Source organism: Girardinichthys multiradiatus, chromosome 5 (assembly GCF_021462225.1).
Source record: "Girardinichthys multiradiatus isolate DD_20200921_A chromosome 5, DD_fGirMul_XY1, whole genome shotgun sequence".
NCBI lineage: Eukaryota > Metazoa > Chordata > Actinopteri > Cyprinodontiformes > Goodeidae > Girardinichthys > Girardinichthys multiradiatus.
In genome coordinates, this window is record NC_061798.1 from 28,550,894 (window position 1) to 28,569,650 (window position 18,757).

General features: G+C 38.6%; 1 protein-coding gene across 2 annotated transcripts in view; it reads left to right on the plus strand.

The window, feature by feature from the left end:
• nt5c2b (5'-nucleotidase, cytosolic IIb) overlaps window positions 1–18,757 on the plus strand; it is a 34,595-nt gene that overhangs the window by 2,251 nt on the left and 13,587 nt on the right. Inside the window, exons 2-3 of one of the 2 annotated variants that reach the window (XM_047366074.1) lie at window positions 542–661; window positions 11,435–11,508. In XM_047366074.1, the coding sequence (XP_047222030.1) occupies window positions 561–661; window positions 11,435–11,508 (175 nt within the window). In that variant the 5' untranslated portion in view covers window positions 542–560. Of the gene's footprint in view, window positions 1–541; window positions 662–9,758; window positions 9,842–11,434; window positions 11,509–18,757 lie in introns of those variants that run through there. The other variant, XM_047366075.1, reaches the window with a different exon arrangement.

Consider the following 18,757-nt stretch of genomic DNA (forward strand, 5'->3'; position numbering starts at 1 on the left):
CAGTTAGATCATGCTACACATTCTTGTTTCAAAAGGGTTATACAAAGAGCAAATTTTAAAACTATGAAAAAAAAAAAAAAACAATACAAGTAAAATATCACCAGAACCATGTTAATAAACTACTCCAATAAAAGTCAAATTTGCTGGTTTTTGGATCACAGAACTCTAGCAGGGGTGTCATGATGTGTGAACTCTGATAAATGAGGCGGTGCTGTACCTTTTTAGATTGAAGAAAGAAGATTAATGGGATGAAAATATTTTTTTTTAATGGAACACATTTCATACAGTTAGATGTAACAAAATGGTTCAAAGAGAAACAAAATATGGAAGTATGGAAGGAACAGTCACAGCAGAAAATGCAAAACAAAGTAAATTTAATAGACAGAATAAAATGTTGAACTGATGGACCATAATCATAAGTGTAAGTGAAGAAACCCCAGAGACCGATAAACATAAAAAACCCTACTTTACTTGGACCATAAAATGAAAATCAAACATGGCTAGATTTAGCCCTTCTAGAATTTCTGTCTCCTTGTTTCAGACACTGAAAAGTTTGAAAGATGACTACTTCATGGAGTGACAGATTGCAAAATTACGCAGACCTGCCAGCTAATATGGACCGCCATGCCATGAAGAAGTACAGGAGGGAGCCCTACCACAGGTAAGAAGCACATGCATGTTTGACCTGGAGAACATCTGGGCAGAATGAAAAACATAATCGTCAACTTATAATGTATATGATTTACTTATTGCATAGTTTAAATGACAAAAAATGTTCAGGTTTTCTACAATAATGTTATGTAAGAATTAATATTAATACTTAAATTAGCTGTGAATAATTTATTGCAGCTCGTCACTACTGGAATCAAGAATTACCTTGTTAGAAATAACACTAATCCACTCTAAACATTAAATAAATAAACAAAAAAACGACTACTAAGAAAATACATTTTCACTGGGTTTGAACGTTCAGAACATAATTTATTAAGCTGGTTAAAGACTGAACCTAATCCGGCTTCTGGCCTCTCTGAAGTTCAGAGAAAGAGACGGTGACCTAATTTTAAGCGGAAAAACATTTGACAGAAGAAAAAAAACAGGGAGAGATTCAGAGGAGGAAAATATTTGGGTAGAACCTGCCCCAAAAGAAGTATGGATCACTACCCAGTTGGTTCTCACAGCCCCTTTTTTCTTAGTTTAGTTGAAAGCAGAGTCTCATACAACCAGCTGTTTATACAGCCAAAAGTCCCTCAGACTAGAGGCTGCAGGTTCACAGGGGTCTTTGGATGTCTTGATGGTTAACTGAGTTGGATACATGAACAAAACCCTTGGGAGGAATGTTACTGTATAAAGCTAAGCTGACATGTCTCCCCTGCGTGTTTGTGTGGGAAAAACAGAACAAAAATCTTTGCTGGAATTCACATGGAAACGCCAGACCAAAATACAACACTTATGGTGCACAAAAACTGTTAGGCTACCAAATTGGATCAGTTAGATAGAAGCCTGGTTCGGATTGGTCGAGCAAAACATCTTGACGGATTCTTTTTTTGTGTTCTTTTTTCCTCTCTGTCTGAGCCACAGCTCAGCTGCACTTGGCAGCTTCCAGCAGGCGGAAGACATCACCAGGCCACGTTGCATCAGCTAGCCAACAGAAACATACAATTCAGCTGCTTATGCTCGTTCGCGACCTTGTATAAACTTCAGAGAGAGTGCAAATAAATCAGTAGATCCTCCTGTCACTGGGTGGAGGTGCACTACATCAAGGTTTCATGTTATCTTCTAAGGAATAAAAAGACAAGCTCTCTTTTATGACTAATCCTGACTAATTTAAGGATTATTTTAAAATTGTTCAGAAAGTCATAAATATAAAATTGTTCATGTAAGAAATACTTGGACATGTGTGGCAGGCATTTAAACAGCTTTTGATTATAACAGCTTCATAAAAAAAAAACCTATCTGGAAGATTACGTTTGACCAGATCTGAAGTTATGGTGATTTAAAAGGCATTTTAAAAATACATATTTTCATTCATTAGCAAAAAGAAACCCACAGATCCAGTTATGTGTTTGAGACAGCAAAACAAAAACAACCTGTAATAGGTTTGACTTATTAATTTTTAATAAAAACGAGAGAAAAAACTGGTGGAGGATTATTTATTTTAAGTTTGAAGTTCAATAAACCAAACAGTTTGTGGTGAGAGTTGATGCTGAAGGCAAAGCCTTAAACTTTAGCAGAGAAAAGGTTGGACTTCTCACTGATTGCATGATGTGAGCTCAGGTTGACTCTGACATGGAGAGGTGGCGAGATGTTTCTTTTGCAAATCTGCAACCAAAATAACTAGATAATCTGTTTTCAGCGGTTCTGAGTTGGTACCGCCTCAATGCTCTCTAGCTAAACCAGTTTCCTCCAGCTCTGGTTGCATATTCAGTCACCTTTTTCCTGCAGGTGGTGGTTTGAATCTGTGCAGTCTTTCTTTCTGCCTGGTGGCAATTGTCAGCAGACCTTTGAGTTTCAGAAAATGAATGCATGAACCAAAACTTTTCTGCCAGTCAACAAATAATCTAGTTGTTGTTTGAAGTTAATTCAAATGCATTGCTCTGACCCTTATTTTATCCATTAACTGTTACCACATATGGTTATATTTCTGTATATGCTGTTGGGGAAACACCCCGCAGTGAAAATCATCCAGGTGTAAGGAAGAGTTAATTCACGATGACAGTATTTTACCGAATGGCTGTTCAGTGTTTAACTCAGAGGCATGGGGACAATGGGTGCTGCTGTTCTTCCCTGTCGTCATATCATATGCCGTGCTCAGAGGCTGTTGGGTCTGTTTTCGCTGTCAGGGCAAAGGTCGCTCAGTCCATGACCCCACCCACCCTTTTCAAAATCACATGCATCCAAATAGCCACACGTGTTGTGTAAAACAATAATTACTTGCTGAGATAATGTTTTGTATAAGAAGTTCTTGATCAGTTCAGCTATTTGTTACGTAAATGGGTGTTTATCACACAGTTGAACAAAGATCATCCTCTCACAGTAAGAGCTGAGCTGAAACAGTGCGCCCCTGGAGATCACATCACAGAGGGCGGATAACTTTGACCAGCACAGATAAAAATTTCTATCTCCTAGAGTCCAATCACCGTCTGCATGAAATTAGAGAGCAGTGGAAAGAATCTGGCCTGTTGTCCCACAGCTGCTTCCATATGGAGTTAAAGTAATCAAGGGCTTCTCTTATACACACAGCGAGGCCCATCTGAGACATTTTTTCACAATCATCAGTAAGACCAAAGTCGAGGCTGACTACGGTAATCAAGTCGCCCACACCCATGGTCATTACAGACAAGCTTAGGAGGGGCGAGGATTTTCATTTATGGCCGTTCATTGCTTCCCACTGCTGTCCGGTGAAAGGTTATATGGTAGATGTCATCCGCATAAAAATAGGAAAGATTTAGATTTAAATCCTTTGCTCAAAATGGCTTATGGTCCCCCAACACTCAGAAATGTTCTAAATAAAGTAGCACACTACATTTTGATTGTTGAACAGTGGCAAATATCAATTAAATACTAAAGATTTGACCTCCCAATATCCATCAAGTGACAACAATTCAATTCAGTTTTATTTATATAGCACCAATTCACAACACATGTCATCTCAAGGCACTTCACAAAAGTCAGGTACATACATTCCAATTAATCCTAACCATTGAACAGTGCAGTCACATAAAACGTTTTTCTGTCTAAGGAAACCCAGCAGATTGCATCCAGTCAGTGACTTGCAGCTTTCACTCCTCCCGGATGAGCATGTAGAGACAGTGGACAGTCACTGGCGTTGACTTAGCAGCAATCCCTCATACTGAGCATGCATGTAGCGACAGTGGAGAGGAAAAACTCCCTATTAACAGGAAGAAACCTCCAGCAGAACCAGGCTCAGTGTGAGCGGCCATCTGCCACAACCGACTGGGGGTTTGAGAGAACAGAACAGAGACACAAAAAGAACACAGAAGCACTGATTCAGGAGTCCTTTCTATGGGAAGGAAAAGTAAATGTTAATGGATGTAGCTCCTTTAGTCGTTTCACCTAGAAAGAAAGAACAGAAACTCTGAGCCACTTTTCAAGGTTAGAGTCTGAAAGAGAGCACATAGTTAGTTACAGTAAAGGTCAGTCAATCGCCATGTCTAGGAGAGAGAAAGGGTTAAACACTAAACGACAGGGCCATATGGATCATTGGTAGAGGGTGAGCATTAAGTTGTTGCCAGCAGAAGCTCGGACGATTACCCTCTCCAGAAAGGTGTCACAGGTAGACACAGAGCCAGGCCAGGTGTAGCTTCTAGGATGAGAAAAGAGAGAGAACAAAGTTAAAAGCTGAAATAACAGCAAATAATGCAAAATTGGAGAGTAGTGTGAGAATGTAGCGAAGAGGGTGAAAGTGGTCATTATGTCCTCCAACAGCCTAAGCCTATAGCAGCATAACTACACAGATAGTTTCAGTTCAGATTATTTAGTTAAACGGCACTTATTTACAACAATGTCGTCTCAAGGAATCCCACAAAGGGTCCCACTGATGGTCATTGTTATACTAAAAACCACAACGATAGGGATACCTCCCTCTGTCAGACTGATTATAACCATTGGAAAAGAGAGGGGTCATACAGGTAGCAGAAATGGAGGGTGTGTTTGCACCTCAACCATAACTGAGCCGGTTTAGGCTAAACCTGACTCCCCCTTACTCCAACCAACAGGGAGGGAGGGAGGAAGGCTCTCTCCCTGATAACCTAAGCCACTCTAACTATAAGCTTTATCAAAAAGGAAAGTTTTAAGCCTAGCCTTAAAAGTAGACAGGGTGTCTGCCTCACGGATTAAAACTGGGAGCTGGTTCCACAGGAGAGGAGCCTGATAACTAAAGGATCTGCCTCCCATTGTACTTCTAGAGACTCTAGGAACCACCAGTAAACCTGCAGTCTGAGAACGAAGTGCTCTGTTAGGAACATATGGAACAATCAGATCTCTGATGTATGATGGAGCTAGATCATTAAGGGCTTTATATGTGAGGAGGAGAATTTTAAATTCTATTCCAGATTTAACAGGGAGCCATTGAAGGGAAGCTAAAGTAGGAGAAATATGATCTCTCTTTTTAATTTTCATCAGAACTCTTGTTGCAGCATTTTGAATCAGCTGAAGGCTTTTAACTGCATTTTGTGGACATCCTGATAGTAAAGAATTACAATAGTCCAGCCTTGAAGTAACAAATGCATGGACTAGTTTTTTAGCGTCACTCCTGGATAGGATATTTCTAATTTAGGCAATGTTCCGGAGGTGAAAGAAGGGAATCCTAGAAACCTGTTTAATATGGGATTTAAATGACATGTCCTGGTCAAAAATAACACCAAGGTTTTTACTTTGTTACCAAAGGTCAATTTAATGGCATCCAGGTTAAGTGATTGACTAAGCAGTTTCTTTTTTAAAGACTCCGGTCCAAAGACGACAACTTCTGTCTTGTCTGAATTTAGAAGCAAAAAATTTAAAGTCATCCAAGTTTTATATCTTCAAGACATGCTTGTAGTCTATCTAACTGGTTGGGTTCATCAGGATTTATGGATAAGTAAAGCTGAGTATCATCAGTGTAACAGTGAAAATTTATCCTATGCTGCCTGATAATTTGACCTATTGGAAGCATATATATAGTAAAGAGAATTGGCCCAAGTACTGAACCCTGTGGTACTCGACAATTAACCCTGGAGTTTAAAGATGATTTATCATTTACATGAACAAACTGGAATCTGTCAGACAGATAAGATTTAAACCAGCTTAGCGCTGTTCCCCTGATCCTTACAGCATATTCCAGCCTTTTTCAGAGAATATTATGATTGACTGTATCAAATGCAGCACTGAGATCTAACACAACCAGTACAGACACAAGTCCATTATCTGAGGCCATAAGAATATTATTAGTGACTTTCAGCAGAGCTGTTTCAGTGCTATGATGAGCTCTGAAGCCTGACTGAAACTCTTCAAACGGGTCATTGCTGTGTAAATACTCACACATTTGATTAGCAACTATTTTCTCAAGAATTTTAGATAAGAATGGAAGATTGGATATAGGTCTGTAATTTTTCAAGTCATCTCGATCAAGCGAAGGTTTCTCGAGTAAAGGTTTAACTTAAAAGCCTGTGGTACATATCCATTTACTAAAGATAGATTAATCATATCTAAAATGGGGCTGGTAATCAGAGGGAACACTTCCTTAAATAATTTGGTTGGGATTGGGTCTAACATACATGTTTAAGGTTTAGATGAAGTTAATATTTCTGATAACTCAGGAAGCTTCACAGGATCAAAACAGTCCAAACACAAATCAGGTTCTGCAGTTATTTCCAATGTTGTCTCACTTGCTGTGGATGAAGTAATCATCTTCGGGAGTATGTCAAAGATTTTCTTTTTAATAGAATCAATTTTATTTAAGAAGAATCCCATAAAGTCATGACTGCTAAGAGCTAAGGGAATGGATGGCTCAACAGAACTATGACTCTGTGTAAGTTTAGCAACTGTACTAAAGAGAAACCTAGGATTATTCTTGTTCTCTTCTATTAATGATGAGAAATAAGCTGTTCTGGCTTGGCGAAGTGTCTTTTTATACAACAGTAGGCTAGCCTCCTATGAATAATTACCTTTTTCAAGGGGGCTGCATTGTCTAATGCACCATGCAACGATGAAGTAACACTATGAACAAGAGAATCAATTTGTGAAGGAGCAGAAACAAAATTATTGCCCTCCACTCTGCTTTTCAGTGATAATGAGGAGATTAAAAGTGGAACAGATTCTTTAATGGTTGTTACAGCATCGTCTGATAATGATCTACTATAATGAAATGTTCTTTCAGGTGTGGAGTACTTGGTTAAATTAAACTCAAAGGTTATTAAGAAATGGTCAGACAGGACAGGGTTGTGAGAAAATATTGTTATGTCTTCACACTCAATGCCATATGTCAGCACAAGGTCCAGAGAATGAAGTCAAAGGTGGGTAGGTTTGGTAATGTTTTGAGCAAAGTCAATTGAGTCTAAGATAGCATTAAACGCTATATTTAGGTAATCACTTTCAGTGTCAACATGAATGTTAAAATCCCCCACTATAATAACTTTATCTGTATTTAACACTAAATCAGATAGAAGGTCTGAAAACTGATCTAAAAATTGAGAGTAAAGGCCTGGTGGACAGTACAAAACAACAAACAGAAGTGGTTTTAGTGCTTTGCAATTAGGATGAGGAAAACTAAGGATTAAATATTCAAAAGAGTTGTAGCTATTGATTGGTCTGGGACTAATCAATAAATCGGACTGAAAGATGGTTGCTATTCCTCCTCCTCGCCCAGTATTTCGAGGAATGTGAAAATTTAAATAGTTAGTAGGAGTTGACTCATTTATAGTAACATAATCCTCTTGCTGCAGCCAGGTTTCTGTGAGGCAATATAAATCAATCTAATTGTCACAAATCAGGTCACTAACTAGCAAAGTCTTTGAAGAGAGAGATCTTATGTTCAGTAGGGCACATTTAATTGTTTTATTTTTCTTTTTAGTCTGAGTTGTGTTTATTTTTATGAGATTTTCCTGATTTCCTCCTTTTTAGATTATTTTTTAATCTATTAAATTTTGGCCGTGGGCGAGACACTGTCTTAATAGGGTAATGGGTGGTTAGCAGTACAGAAGCTGCAGAGAGGAGTATTAAACTACGACCCTGCTTCCTGGCCTGAACCCTGGGTTGTCAGAGTTTTGGAGAACTAATGAATTTGGCCAGATTCCTAGAAAGAAGAGCTGCTCCATCCAAAGTGGGATGGATGCTGTCTCTCCGGATCAGACCAGGTTTTCCCCAAAATGTTCGCCAGTTATCAATGTAACCCACATTGTTTTCTGGACACGACCTAGACAGCCAGCGGTTGAATGACAGCATGCGCCTAAACATGTCGTCACTGGTCAGATCGGGGAGGGGACCAGAGAAAATGACGGAGTCCGACATTGTTTTGGCAAACTTACAGGTCCTTCTCAAAATATTAGCATATTGTACCCCTTACCACTACTAGAAAAAAAACCGTGTAAAACACGGAGAGTCCCCAAACGTTAAATACAGCAACAGAAAGTATGTGTTTTAACGTGCTTATGTATAACAAGTAAGAGATATCACAGTAGAGAGAAATCAGATCAAATGAGAGAGCCTTCACACACCAAACAATTAACCAAGTGCAACAGCGAAAACAGGAAGTGACGTTACCCAGAGCTCAATTACGTGTGTTATTATTTAAATGGACTGTAAATCCATTATTAAATGTGTCTGTGGTTGATTGTTGATGAGGTTTGAACTTTTTATCTTAAATTTGATATCTAGGCAATCATTTTTTTTCAACTGAAACTCTTAAGCAGGGTTCACGCTTTGCGTTTATCTGCGATCTTGGTCATAGTTCTTCCTCGTTAGAAAATCTCTGATCGTGAGCTTGAACTGTTGACCTTTGTTCAGGAAAGAGTTGGATCAGTGGTCAAAGTTTCTCACGCCGAATGACCAAAGACGCCGTACGACAAATTTCAAGCAATGTCAGATGTTTTCTGTGAAAGTCGTGCAGCGTAACTGCTGCTGTGACTGATGTCTGAACCTTTGCATTTGTTGTCCACCCAGGAGCACTGCTGCTGCCTGTGCTTTGATTCAGAGTTTGGGATAATATTATGATCCCTTCATTTCCTGTCTGATTCAAAACTAATACCTCTGTCAGAGAACCTGTGGCACTTTTTGTGTTATAGCCTCGCAGAAAAAGAACAAGAACAGAATCAATCAGAAGTGGGAACGACAGGTCAAACATACAAAAAAAATAAAAAATAAACAGAAGTCTGTTTTGGCCAGGAATAGGAGTGCTGTTCTTTTTCAATATTTTAGCTTATTTCTTTATTTATTTTGATTATGGTAACAGTGTTCTGTATTTTTCACCAGCTGTAGGAAAAGTGTTGCTTTCTGTTTTAAGTTAGAAAAAGCCTGACTGGTTCATCTCTACTATAATAACTACACGTTAGCCGTGTTAGAGGTTTTTTTTAATTACTTATTCTTTTTCTGACTCTTATAGCCACAGAAAGTGAAACATGCTGATGATGAAACTTATCATTAAGAATGAATAAAAAATAACAAAAAGACTGTTTACTGTTTTGGGTTCATCCATAACATTAAAAATTAAGTTTCTTCTTCTAGTTTCAGCTAAACCACTATCAGGGATTAACCAAATAATCAAGTGATAAACTTATCTATTAAAATCAACCAATAGGTGCTGCACTAACTCTCTAAAAGGTAAACTACAATGCATCTCTGTTTGGTTTACTGACGATTTAATCAGCTTTTGCTGGATATTTGTGAAAGATTTCTGACAGTTTGGAGTCTGAGTCCAGAAGATGACTGATACATCCCTGAAGCTATAGCTTTGTTTATTCTGAGCATGATCTGAATAAAGTAAGCAGCTGTGGCTCAGGGCGCTGGCTCGCATAATCCTACCTGACTTGTGATTGTTCTAGATGTCTTTGAAGTCCCACAAACATCGTGCCGCCCAACAACAACCCTGGTTGTCAACAACAGCAGAGAATGACGCAGAATGGCCACAATCAGTTTTGCAACAAGTCAGAAAATTTCAGAATGACAAGAAAGCAAAGGGGGGGTGGGGGGGGATGTTATTGTTCAGGGTGCCAGAGCTTCACTGTGCTGCTGGAGTAGATCAGACCAACGCAGAGTCAAACTAAGGTTTAATTTCACACAGAATGTACCGCTGGTCGTGTCTTGGACTGAACTCTAAATGGGAGCTTGTTCACTATGGATCTGCTGCCAGGTATTTCACAGCTGAATTTTGGGGATTCATTGGGAATATGTTATTCTGACTGTGATTCTGAAAAATAGCAAGATGGTTTTGCACTGAGTCAATTTTGAGGTTTCGTGTGAGAGCAGCCTTTATTTCAGTGGCTCATCTATATCTCAGAGTAACTGATTTTAAAGTGTTTTTTTTTCTAGCAGGATTTAATGACGTGTGGTTTTATATAGAGGAAAGTGTTTTAAATATTCAGCTGCATCACAGCTGCTGATGAGAGATTTTATTGGAGTTAAGCCAGCAGTGTGTAGCTGGGTCCTTTGTGTCGGCATGGCTATGTAAACATGGCCTCATTGTATGTTTCCATATTTGAAAGATTCTTCAGCAGTATTTCTCATTTTCTCTTTATTCTAAGACATGTTATTTAAAAGTTAATACAACTGAAACTGTCACCCCTTTTTTTTTCCTCCCACAAACTGTTTTTAGAAACTGCAGAAAATCATTAATGGTTTTGTAAAAACTTACAGATGCCAATCTGCTTGGTGGGAAATGCCATAAATTCATTGTTTTGATGTAAACATGTAATAATGGTGAAAAAGAGGACATGTTTCCTTTACAGACCAATTGTTGCCAGGACATGCTCTCTGCAACATGCTGCAGATGTGCTGCATCACAGTGCTCCGGCATGACCTATTTTTGGGTGTACTGGTTATTTGGCCTTTTCACCATTTCATGCTTCTGCATTTTTTGTCATTTTTTTTAAATCTGACTTTCAGGGACAAAACTCCCTTGACAACTGATGACTTAAAGTAGATTTTGGCAATTTACCCAAACACAACCAAAAGGACATGGAGTTATATAATGCCAATAAATAACTGTGCAATCTTCCCTTAGGAGATGTGTGATGGTGATTTTAAATTGATTAGGGGTCATACATCTGTCACCTGGTCCAAACGGGGATCAGAACCACAATCAATGGAAATACGACCTAATTTAAAATGTTTGGACTGTGATTATTTATCTGTCATTTATCAAAAGACCGATAAGTTGATGCTTAATGGTTACAGAATGAAAGTAGGTTGGGACAAATGACGTGTGGAAACCTAATGCGATTTCAAATTGTTTTCCTGAACAAACTTTTTCTCATTGCCTGAAAAGATTATTCTCTTCCCAATATTAAGCTTAAATTGTGTGTAGTATTTGCTGGCTTCCTACAAGTTCCTGAAAAGATTGGATTGGAAGTATCGAATTGGCTTTTTGTGTTTTTCTACGTTTGGGAAAAAGTTAATCAAATGGAGCAGAGGAAGTCTTTGGTTACAATGTTTTTATATGTAGTCTCCTTCTCTGTTTAACATCCTTTTGTGCAAATCTATTGTTTTGAAGCAAATATGTTGTAAATAATTCTACTTTGATAATAAAAGGGACTCAGATATTGTTTGAGTTGGACACTGATATGCAGCTACACTTGTGACATCAGAATCAATGTAGAAAAGCCACGGTCTAGGCAGGCAGTTGTATTTTTTTATGTCTCTATGTTTTTCTGCTCCTCATGAAAGTGCTGTTATTGATCGTCTCAGTGTAGCTAACATGTTTTCACTGTTTTGTTTATTTCTTCAGAATCTTCGTCAATAGAAGCTTGGCAATGGAGAAAATCAAATGCTTTGGCTTTGATATGGATTACACTTTAGCGGGTAAGTTAAATACACTTTGACACAACTCATTTCTTTTACCAAACCAGAGTTTAAAATAAATCCGTGAACAGCTAAGAACAATTTGGACTTGATATTTACAAGTTAAAACCTCCCAACCATCTGTCATTTATCATTTTTATTTTCACTGTTATACTTAATATTGGTGATTTTATTTTTAAACCAAATACTTTATGTATTTGTAATATTTGAAATGATAATGTTCCCGTATACGTTCAATAAATTAGAATATCATTAAATAGTTCATTTATTTCAGTAACATAGCTCACTAATTGAAACACATTATATAGATTAACTGCAAACAAACTGATGTTTTCAAGCCTTAATTTCAGTTAATTATGAGGATTTTCTGCTTACTGCATAATGAAAACACGACATTTAAGATTAAAATATTACATCAGACCAATAAAAGAACATGTTTTGTATCACAGAAATTTGGGCTTTTTGAAAGGTATGTTTTATACCTGCTTAAAGATAGTTATTTTCAAAGAAATACTCTTAACCTGACAAACAATCCTCATTGGAACACATATTCCTAGTCATTGAATATGACTATTTATCTCAGTAATGTCATAGAACTGATTCTTTACCCTGTCTATAATTTGGAAGATGTTAAACTTTATTATTTTATTTATTTATTATCTATCTGATCTTTCACTAACATCCAGTCATCATCTGCAGATTCTTTTGATATATTAATTTTACGTTAAGATCAGGGTCATAAAATGATTTATTTACCTGGTTCACAAGTTGTGTGAATATTTATTTAGGCCATATATTTCTCTGTATGCCCTACCTCTTTGTTCTCAGACTCCGCTCCAGCTTTTGGACTCCACACATCTAAAAATAAACCTTCACCGACTTTGAAAAGCGGGTCACATTTGTTTGTCGGGTTCAGCAGCGGTGGCTCCCCCGATGTAGGGATTTGCTTGCAGTTCTTGTGAGGCTCTGCAGGCCCTCTCCGCGTTGGGATGGCAAGAGATTTTCCAGATGCTCAGCTGTTGACGTGACTCAATTTATGGGAGCTTGTAACGAAGTGTTAATGTTTGCTAGAAGCGTGGCTATCGTGTATCTGGATAGTTTTCAGGTTTTCATCGCTGAAGTCCCTCATCAGTTTAACCGAATAGCTACTGCTTAACATCGGCACCCGAAATGACTGCTGCGGTTTTTTTTTAGAAGCTGTTCACATGTGTGACTTGCATAAACGGTGCTGTGTTAAAGAAAAAAAGACAGTGTGGAGAGTTTAAATACCTTGTACCCCAAAGAGTTCTGATGCCTGATATGTAAGTGCTTCCCCTGTGGCATTTATTGCATACCGTGCTGTGAAAAGTATTTTCCCCCTTACAGATTTCTTTCGTCTTTTCTTTGTCACCCTTAAATGCTTCAAATCTTTAGACAAATGTTCATATCAGACAAAGAAAACCTGAGTAAATGTTAAAAAGCAGTTTTAAAAGGATAATTTCGTTTATTAGGAGAAAAAAGCTGTCAAGATCAACCTGACCCTCTGTGGAAAAAGTAATCGCCCCTAAACCTAATACTTGCTTGTGCCATCTATAGTAGCACCTTACTGCCATCAAGCATTTGTGACATCTGGCAACGAGTCCAAAGAAGAGTGTTTCACATCACTGTGGAGGAATGTTGGCCTCCACAGTGATGTGAAAGACTCCTCTTTGCAGAGTTGTTTTCATTCAGCCTCATTGGAGGGACCTTTTTATGAGCCATTTAAAGGTAGATATCCTGGTGTCCTGGTTTGGATCATAGTCCTGCTGTATAACCTAGAGCTGCTCACACTATGTACAGATGCTGGTGTGACGTTCGTTTTCTAAAATGCTGTTCTACTCATATGTAACGGGACCCGCACCCACTCCAGGGTATGATGTGTAGGTCTATAGTTAACATAATTCACTGGCCAGACATTATATTTTATTACATGGCTAATTTCCATCCAGCTGTTAACTGACAGAACACATTTTTGTTGATATTCGACCCCATTATTATCCCCTTATTTGATTTGTTTTTCTTTGTTTTTTTAAACCTGTTAGTCTAAATTGCTTAAATGCATTTGCTTGTTTCTTTCGGTCAAGCATTTAATATTTAAATGAACCTTTCAGTAATTAATGAAGCTCTCATTAACTATTGAAAGCTTTTCATTATTTATCTGTTTTATTAACGGATTGAGCCAAAAAAATGAAATGCATTCAAACGTCCTATACATCTTATTTAAACAGTTTTTATGTCTTACTCTTAACTCCTTTATCCTGAGAAATTTGCTCAACATGAGTGTCAAAACTGAGAGAACGCAGATCAAACAAGACATATTTTGTAACCTTTTCTAAGCTAAATCAATATTAGACAGGTCAACCTTGCTTTATCTGTCCTGTTGCTCCTAAAGGGAGCACGTTATTGCATGCAGCAAAAGTTGCTTCAACCTATTTAGGCCTAGATTGCATTGAGATGCTATCAGTTTTGTCCTAGTTTTTCAGCAGACTTTGGGCTTAATGTCGGCCTCCCGAGGCAGTGCTGGAGTCTCTGTATTTTTCCACAGTATTCCTCACGGTGTCCTGATTCTAAAACAAAGGCCTTCATTTGCACAGTGATGGAAACGGATAAATTGAGACGCATATTGTTACCTCCTTAATATAGATTGCTATGTGACATGGTTCAGTCAGGCTGTCCCTGTTGGACAGCCTTGGATTAGGTGATCTGCCAGAAGAGCAGTGAGGGTTGTTTACCTTCTGGGTGAAGGGGGTACGTTACATGCAGGCCTGAGCTGACCTGGCCAATAAACCCGGGGGAGACATCACACTGCTGAGCAGTGGGAGTACAATTATCTGGCAATAATCCCATCAAGGATGCGAGTGGACATACTTGTGAAGCTGAACTCATGTCTCACCGTAGCTCTAAGTAGATTCTGTGTGTGTGTGTGTGTGTGTATCTAATGACAGCAGGGTAAATGTGAGCAGGGGACTACATCTGGAGGGCAATGACCTCAGGATAGCAGATATGCTATAATGTCAAGGACGCAACAAGGGACAGCAATACTATGACTCTCTTCACCCAAACTATGCAATAATGAACTTTCAGTCTGATGATGTGATGTTTTTGTTGGATGTTTTATTTGATAAAAATCTGAAGCTTTCTGTCAACGTAGACTTTGCTGAGGATGTAACGAAAGCGATTCTATAAGTCAGTTGGGACTCCACCACTGAAGCCTACAGGTCTGTGTTTGGGGACAAGATACTTTGTAGTTTTGAAGAAATGTGGGAGTTTTGTTTTAAGTTGCTTAGGAAAAAATAAAGGTACTTGCAGTATCACTATAACCTCCTCCACAAAACACTAAAAGCTAGGGGCTAACAGCTTTTAGCTGTTTCCTGAAAGAAGTCAACCCGACCTCTGTTGGTCACAGCCATGTCTCAACAAACCTGCAGTGCTTTTTATTTTTTGCTTTATTATGTCATTTTTCATCAAACTAATTTTGATATCTGACAAACCTAGTCTACTTTAATATAAAAAGCAGTTTTCAGTTAAAAATTGTCTTTCTCCTAAACCTAATGAATGGTTGTGGCACCCTTGGAAGCAACTGCCATCAATTCTTACATCACTTAAATTGAGCCTTTCTGACAACATGAAGTAGTCTGAAAAGAAATGTAACAAATGAATACTACATACTAAGTACATACCCACTACTAAGACTCTGGGACTCCACGAACCAGAGTGAGAGCATTTATCCACAAATGGATGAAACGTGGAACAGAGATGAACCTTCCCTACCAAAATTACTTCAAGAGTGCATTGACAACTACTCCAGGTGGCCAGCTGGGAACCCAGAGCAACAACCAAAGCTGTACATGCCTTTTTTGCCTCAGTAAATATTCATGATTCAACAATAAGAGTTCAAAGATGAAACTTGAACAAATGAACTGGCATTGCCAACTCATGTTTGCCATGAAAGATCTTGTTTCTCAAGACTTTTGAAAATATTTTGTTGATTTTAATAAGGCAGGAATGAACTTTTTGGATGATGTTTGTTTCTTTACATGCAGTTTAAAACTGACACAGCATTTTGGAAAAGATCATCATATCAACAGTCCAACACGGTGGTGGTAGAGTGCTGACCTGAGGCTGCTTTGTGGATAATGTCCGACCATCAGTCTGTCACCTTGAACTCAAACGCACTAAGTTTATCCAGCCCGAAGACGATCCATAGCACACCAGCAAGTCCGCCTCTGAAATGCTCAAAATAAAAAGAGAATAAAGTTTTGAAGTGGGCTAGTCAAAGTCCAGACTTAAAATCTGATTGAAACACTTAGCAAGAGTTTAAACAGGCTGCCTATGCTCAAAAACAATGCAAGTTTGCTTCAAAAAGCCCCCATAGAAGAAATCGTGAGGGGGCAAATACTTTGTCACAGCATTGTAGTAAAAGGAGCCCTCAATAGTACAAAGAAAACAGAGGATTTAAAAGCACTTTAAAGTGATTTGAGCATTTCTATTGTGTATTATAAACCTTGTCAACCCTATATGACCGGTGGGAGCGCCGGCACTCCCATTTGCATATCTATTTTTAAACGCCTGTAGAATTGAAGTTGTAGTTTTTCTGCGGTAAACTTTGCTCGCACTTTCGCTTTCATTTTCGTTGTTTTTTGCACTTCTTATTGTTATGAGATGGTCTTATGAACATATACAGGTCCTTCTCAAAATATTAGCATATTGTGATAAAGTTCATTATTTTCCATAATGTCATGATGAAAATTTAACATTCATATATTTTAGATTCATTGCACACTAACTGAAATATTTCAGGTCTTTTATTGTCTTAATACGGATGATTTTGGCATACAGCTCATGAAAACCCAAAATTCCTATCTCACAAAATTAGCATATCATTAAAAGGGTCTCTAAACGAGCTATGAACCTAATCATCTGAATCAACGAGTTAACTCTAAACACCTGCAAAAGATTCCTGAGGCCTTTAAAATTCCCAGCCTGGTTCATCACTCAAAACCCCAATCATGGGTAAGACTGCCGACCTGACTGTTGTCCAGAAGGCCACTATTGACACCCTCAAGCAAGAGGGTAAGACACAGAAAGACATTTCTGAACGAATAGGCTGTTCCCAGAGTGCTGTATCAAGGCACCTCAGTGGGAAGTCTGTGGGAAGGAAAACGTGTGGCAGAAAACACTGCACAACGAGAAGAGGTGACCGGACCCTGAGGAAGATTGTGGAGAAGGGCCGATTCCAGACCTTGGGGGACCTGCGGAAGCAGTGGACTGAGTCTGGAGTAGAAACATCCAGAGCCACCGTGCACAGGCGTGTGCAGGAAATGGGCTACAGGTGCCGCATTCCCCAGGTCAAGCCACTTTTGAACCAGAAACAGCGGCAGAAGCGCCTGACCTGGGCTAAAGAGAAGCAGCACTGGACTGTTGCTCAGTGGTCCAAAGTACTTTTTTTGGATGAAAGCAAATTCTGCATGTCATTCGGAAATCAAGGTGCCAGAGTCTGGAGGAAGACTGGGGAGAAGGAAATGCCAAAATGCCAGAAGTCCAGTGTCAAGTACCCACAGTCAGTGATGATCTGGGGTGCCGTGTCAGCTGCTGGTGTTGGTCCACTGTGTTTTATCAAGGGCAGGGTCAATGCAGCTAGCTATCAGGAGATTTTGGAGCACTTCATGCTTCCATCTGCTGAAAAGCTTTATGGAGATGAAGATTTCATTTTTCAGCACGACCTGGCACCTGCTCACAGTGCCAAAACCACTGGTAAATGGTTTACTGACCATGGTATCACTGCTCAATTGGCCTGCCAACTCTCCTGACCTGAACCCCATAGAGAATCTGTGGGATATTGTGAAGAGAACGTTGAGAGACTCAAGACCCAACACTCTGGATGAGCTAAAGGCCGCTATCGAAGCATCCTGGGCCTCCATAAGACCTCAGCAGTGCCACAGGCTGATTGCCTCCATGCCACGCCGCATTGAAGCAGTCATTTCTGCCAAAGGATTCCCGACCAAGTATTGAGTGCATAACTGTACATGATTATTTGAAGGTTGACGTTTTTTGTATTAAAAACACTTTTCTTTTATTGGTCGGATGAAATATGCTAATTTTGTGAGATAGGTATTTTGGGTTTTCATGAGCTGTATGCCAAAATCATCCGTATTAAGACAATAAAAGACCTGAAATATTTCAGTTAGTGTGCAATGAATCTAAAATATATGAATGTTAAATTTTCATCATGACTTTATGGAAAATAATGAACTTTATCACAATATGCTAATATTTTGAGAAGGACCTGTATGTGTGCTCATAGGTATCTGGCACACTTGGAGATTTAATTACACTTCTGTAAATAGTTTATTTTGATGTACATATTATCTTTCCTCAAACTGTTCACAATGTACATTTTATGTTCGTTTTTGGCTCTGTTCATAAAAATGAGTGTATTTCAAAAATGAAGTTACGGACACACTCCAAATAAATTTCCTGTGGTTTGAAAGGGTATGTGCAACTTTTTTTACATTGCAATTTTTGAGGGATACAGCTATGATATTTCTGTATTTAGGAAAATGTGTGCAAATAAAAAAAAACAATTAAAATTTTTCTGGTGGTTAATTGCACTTTTTAGCAGTTTACTAAAAAAGAGTTAATATGGAGTTATTATATACAAAATATTAAAATGTAGGATGTAAGGGTTGTATTGATGTATAGCAAATTGAAATGCTCCAAAAAATGGCTCTACAGCATGTACAAATGTAAAAATATGCTCTGGCGAGCTTGTTCTATGGTAGGTCATAAAGGGTTAAAAATGAGACAACGTGCTGTGTTTTGGTTATGAAGGTGTAACATGATAGTATAAGCTGTGATTCAAGCTTACATGTCGTAAAAACAATGCAGTTATTGTTCATGGCCACTCTGTTTAGCCTTTTCATTTAGCCGGTATTAAGATTTTACTTTATATAATGTGAGGGAGTGTAGCACACTCAGTGAAACAACAGGTTACCAGTGAACTAAATACAGAGTGAAGAGGGCAAAGGTGACTGAGGGGAAACAACCCTCAAAATAGATTTTTTTTTTTTTTTTTTTTTTTTTTTGTACCTCAGATGTTTTAAGATTTTTACAAGTGAGCAAGGAAGAGTGGACGGGGATGTTGGCTGCTGCTCTGGGCAGTGAGCCCAAACCCTCAGTTTACTGTGAGAAAAACAACTGGAGAGGGGTGGGGAGGACTACAGCGCACTGC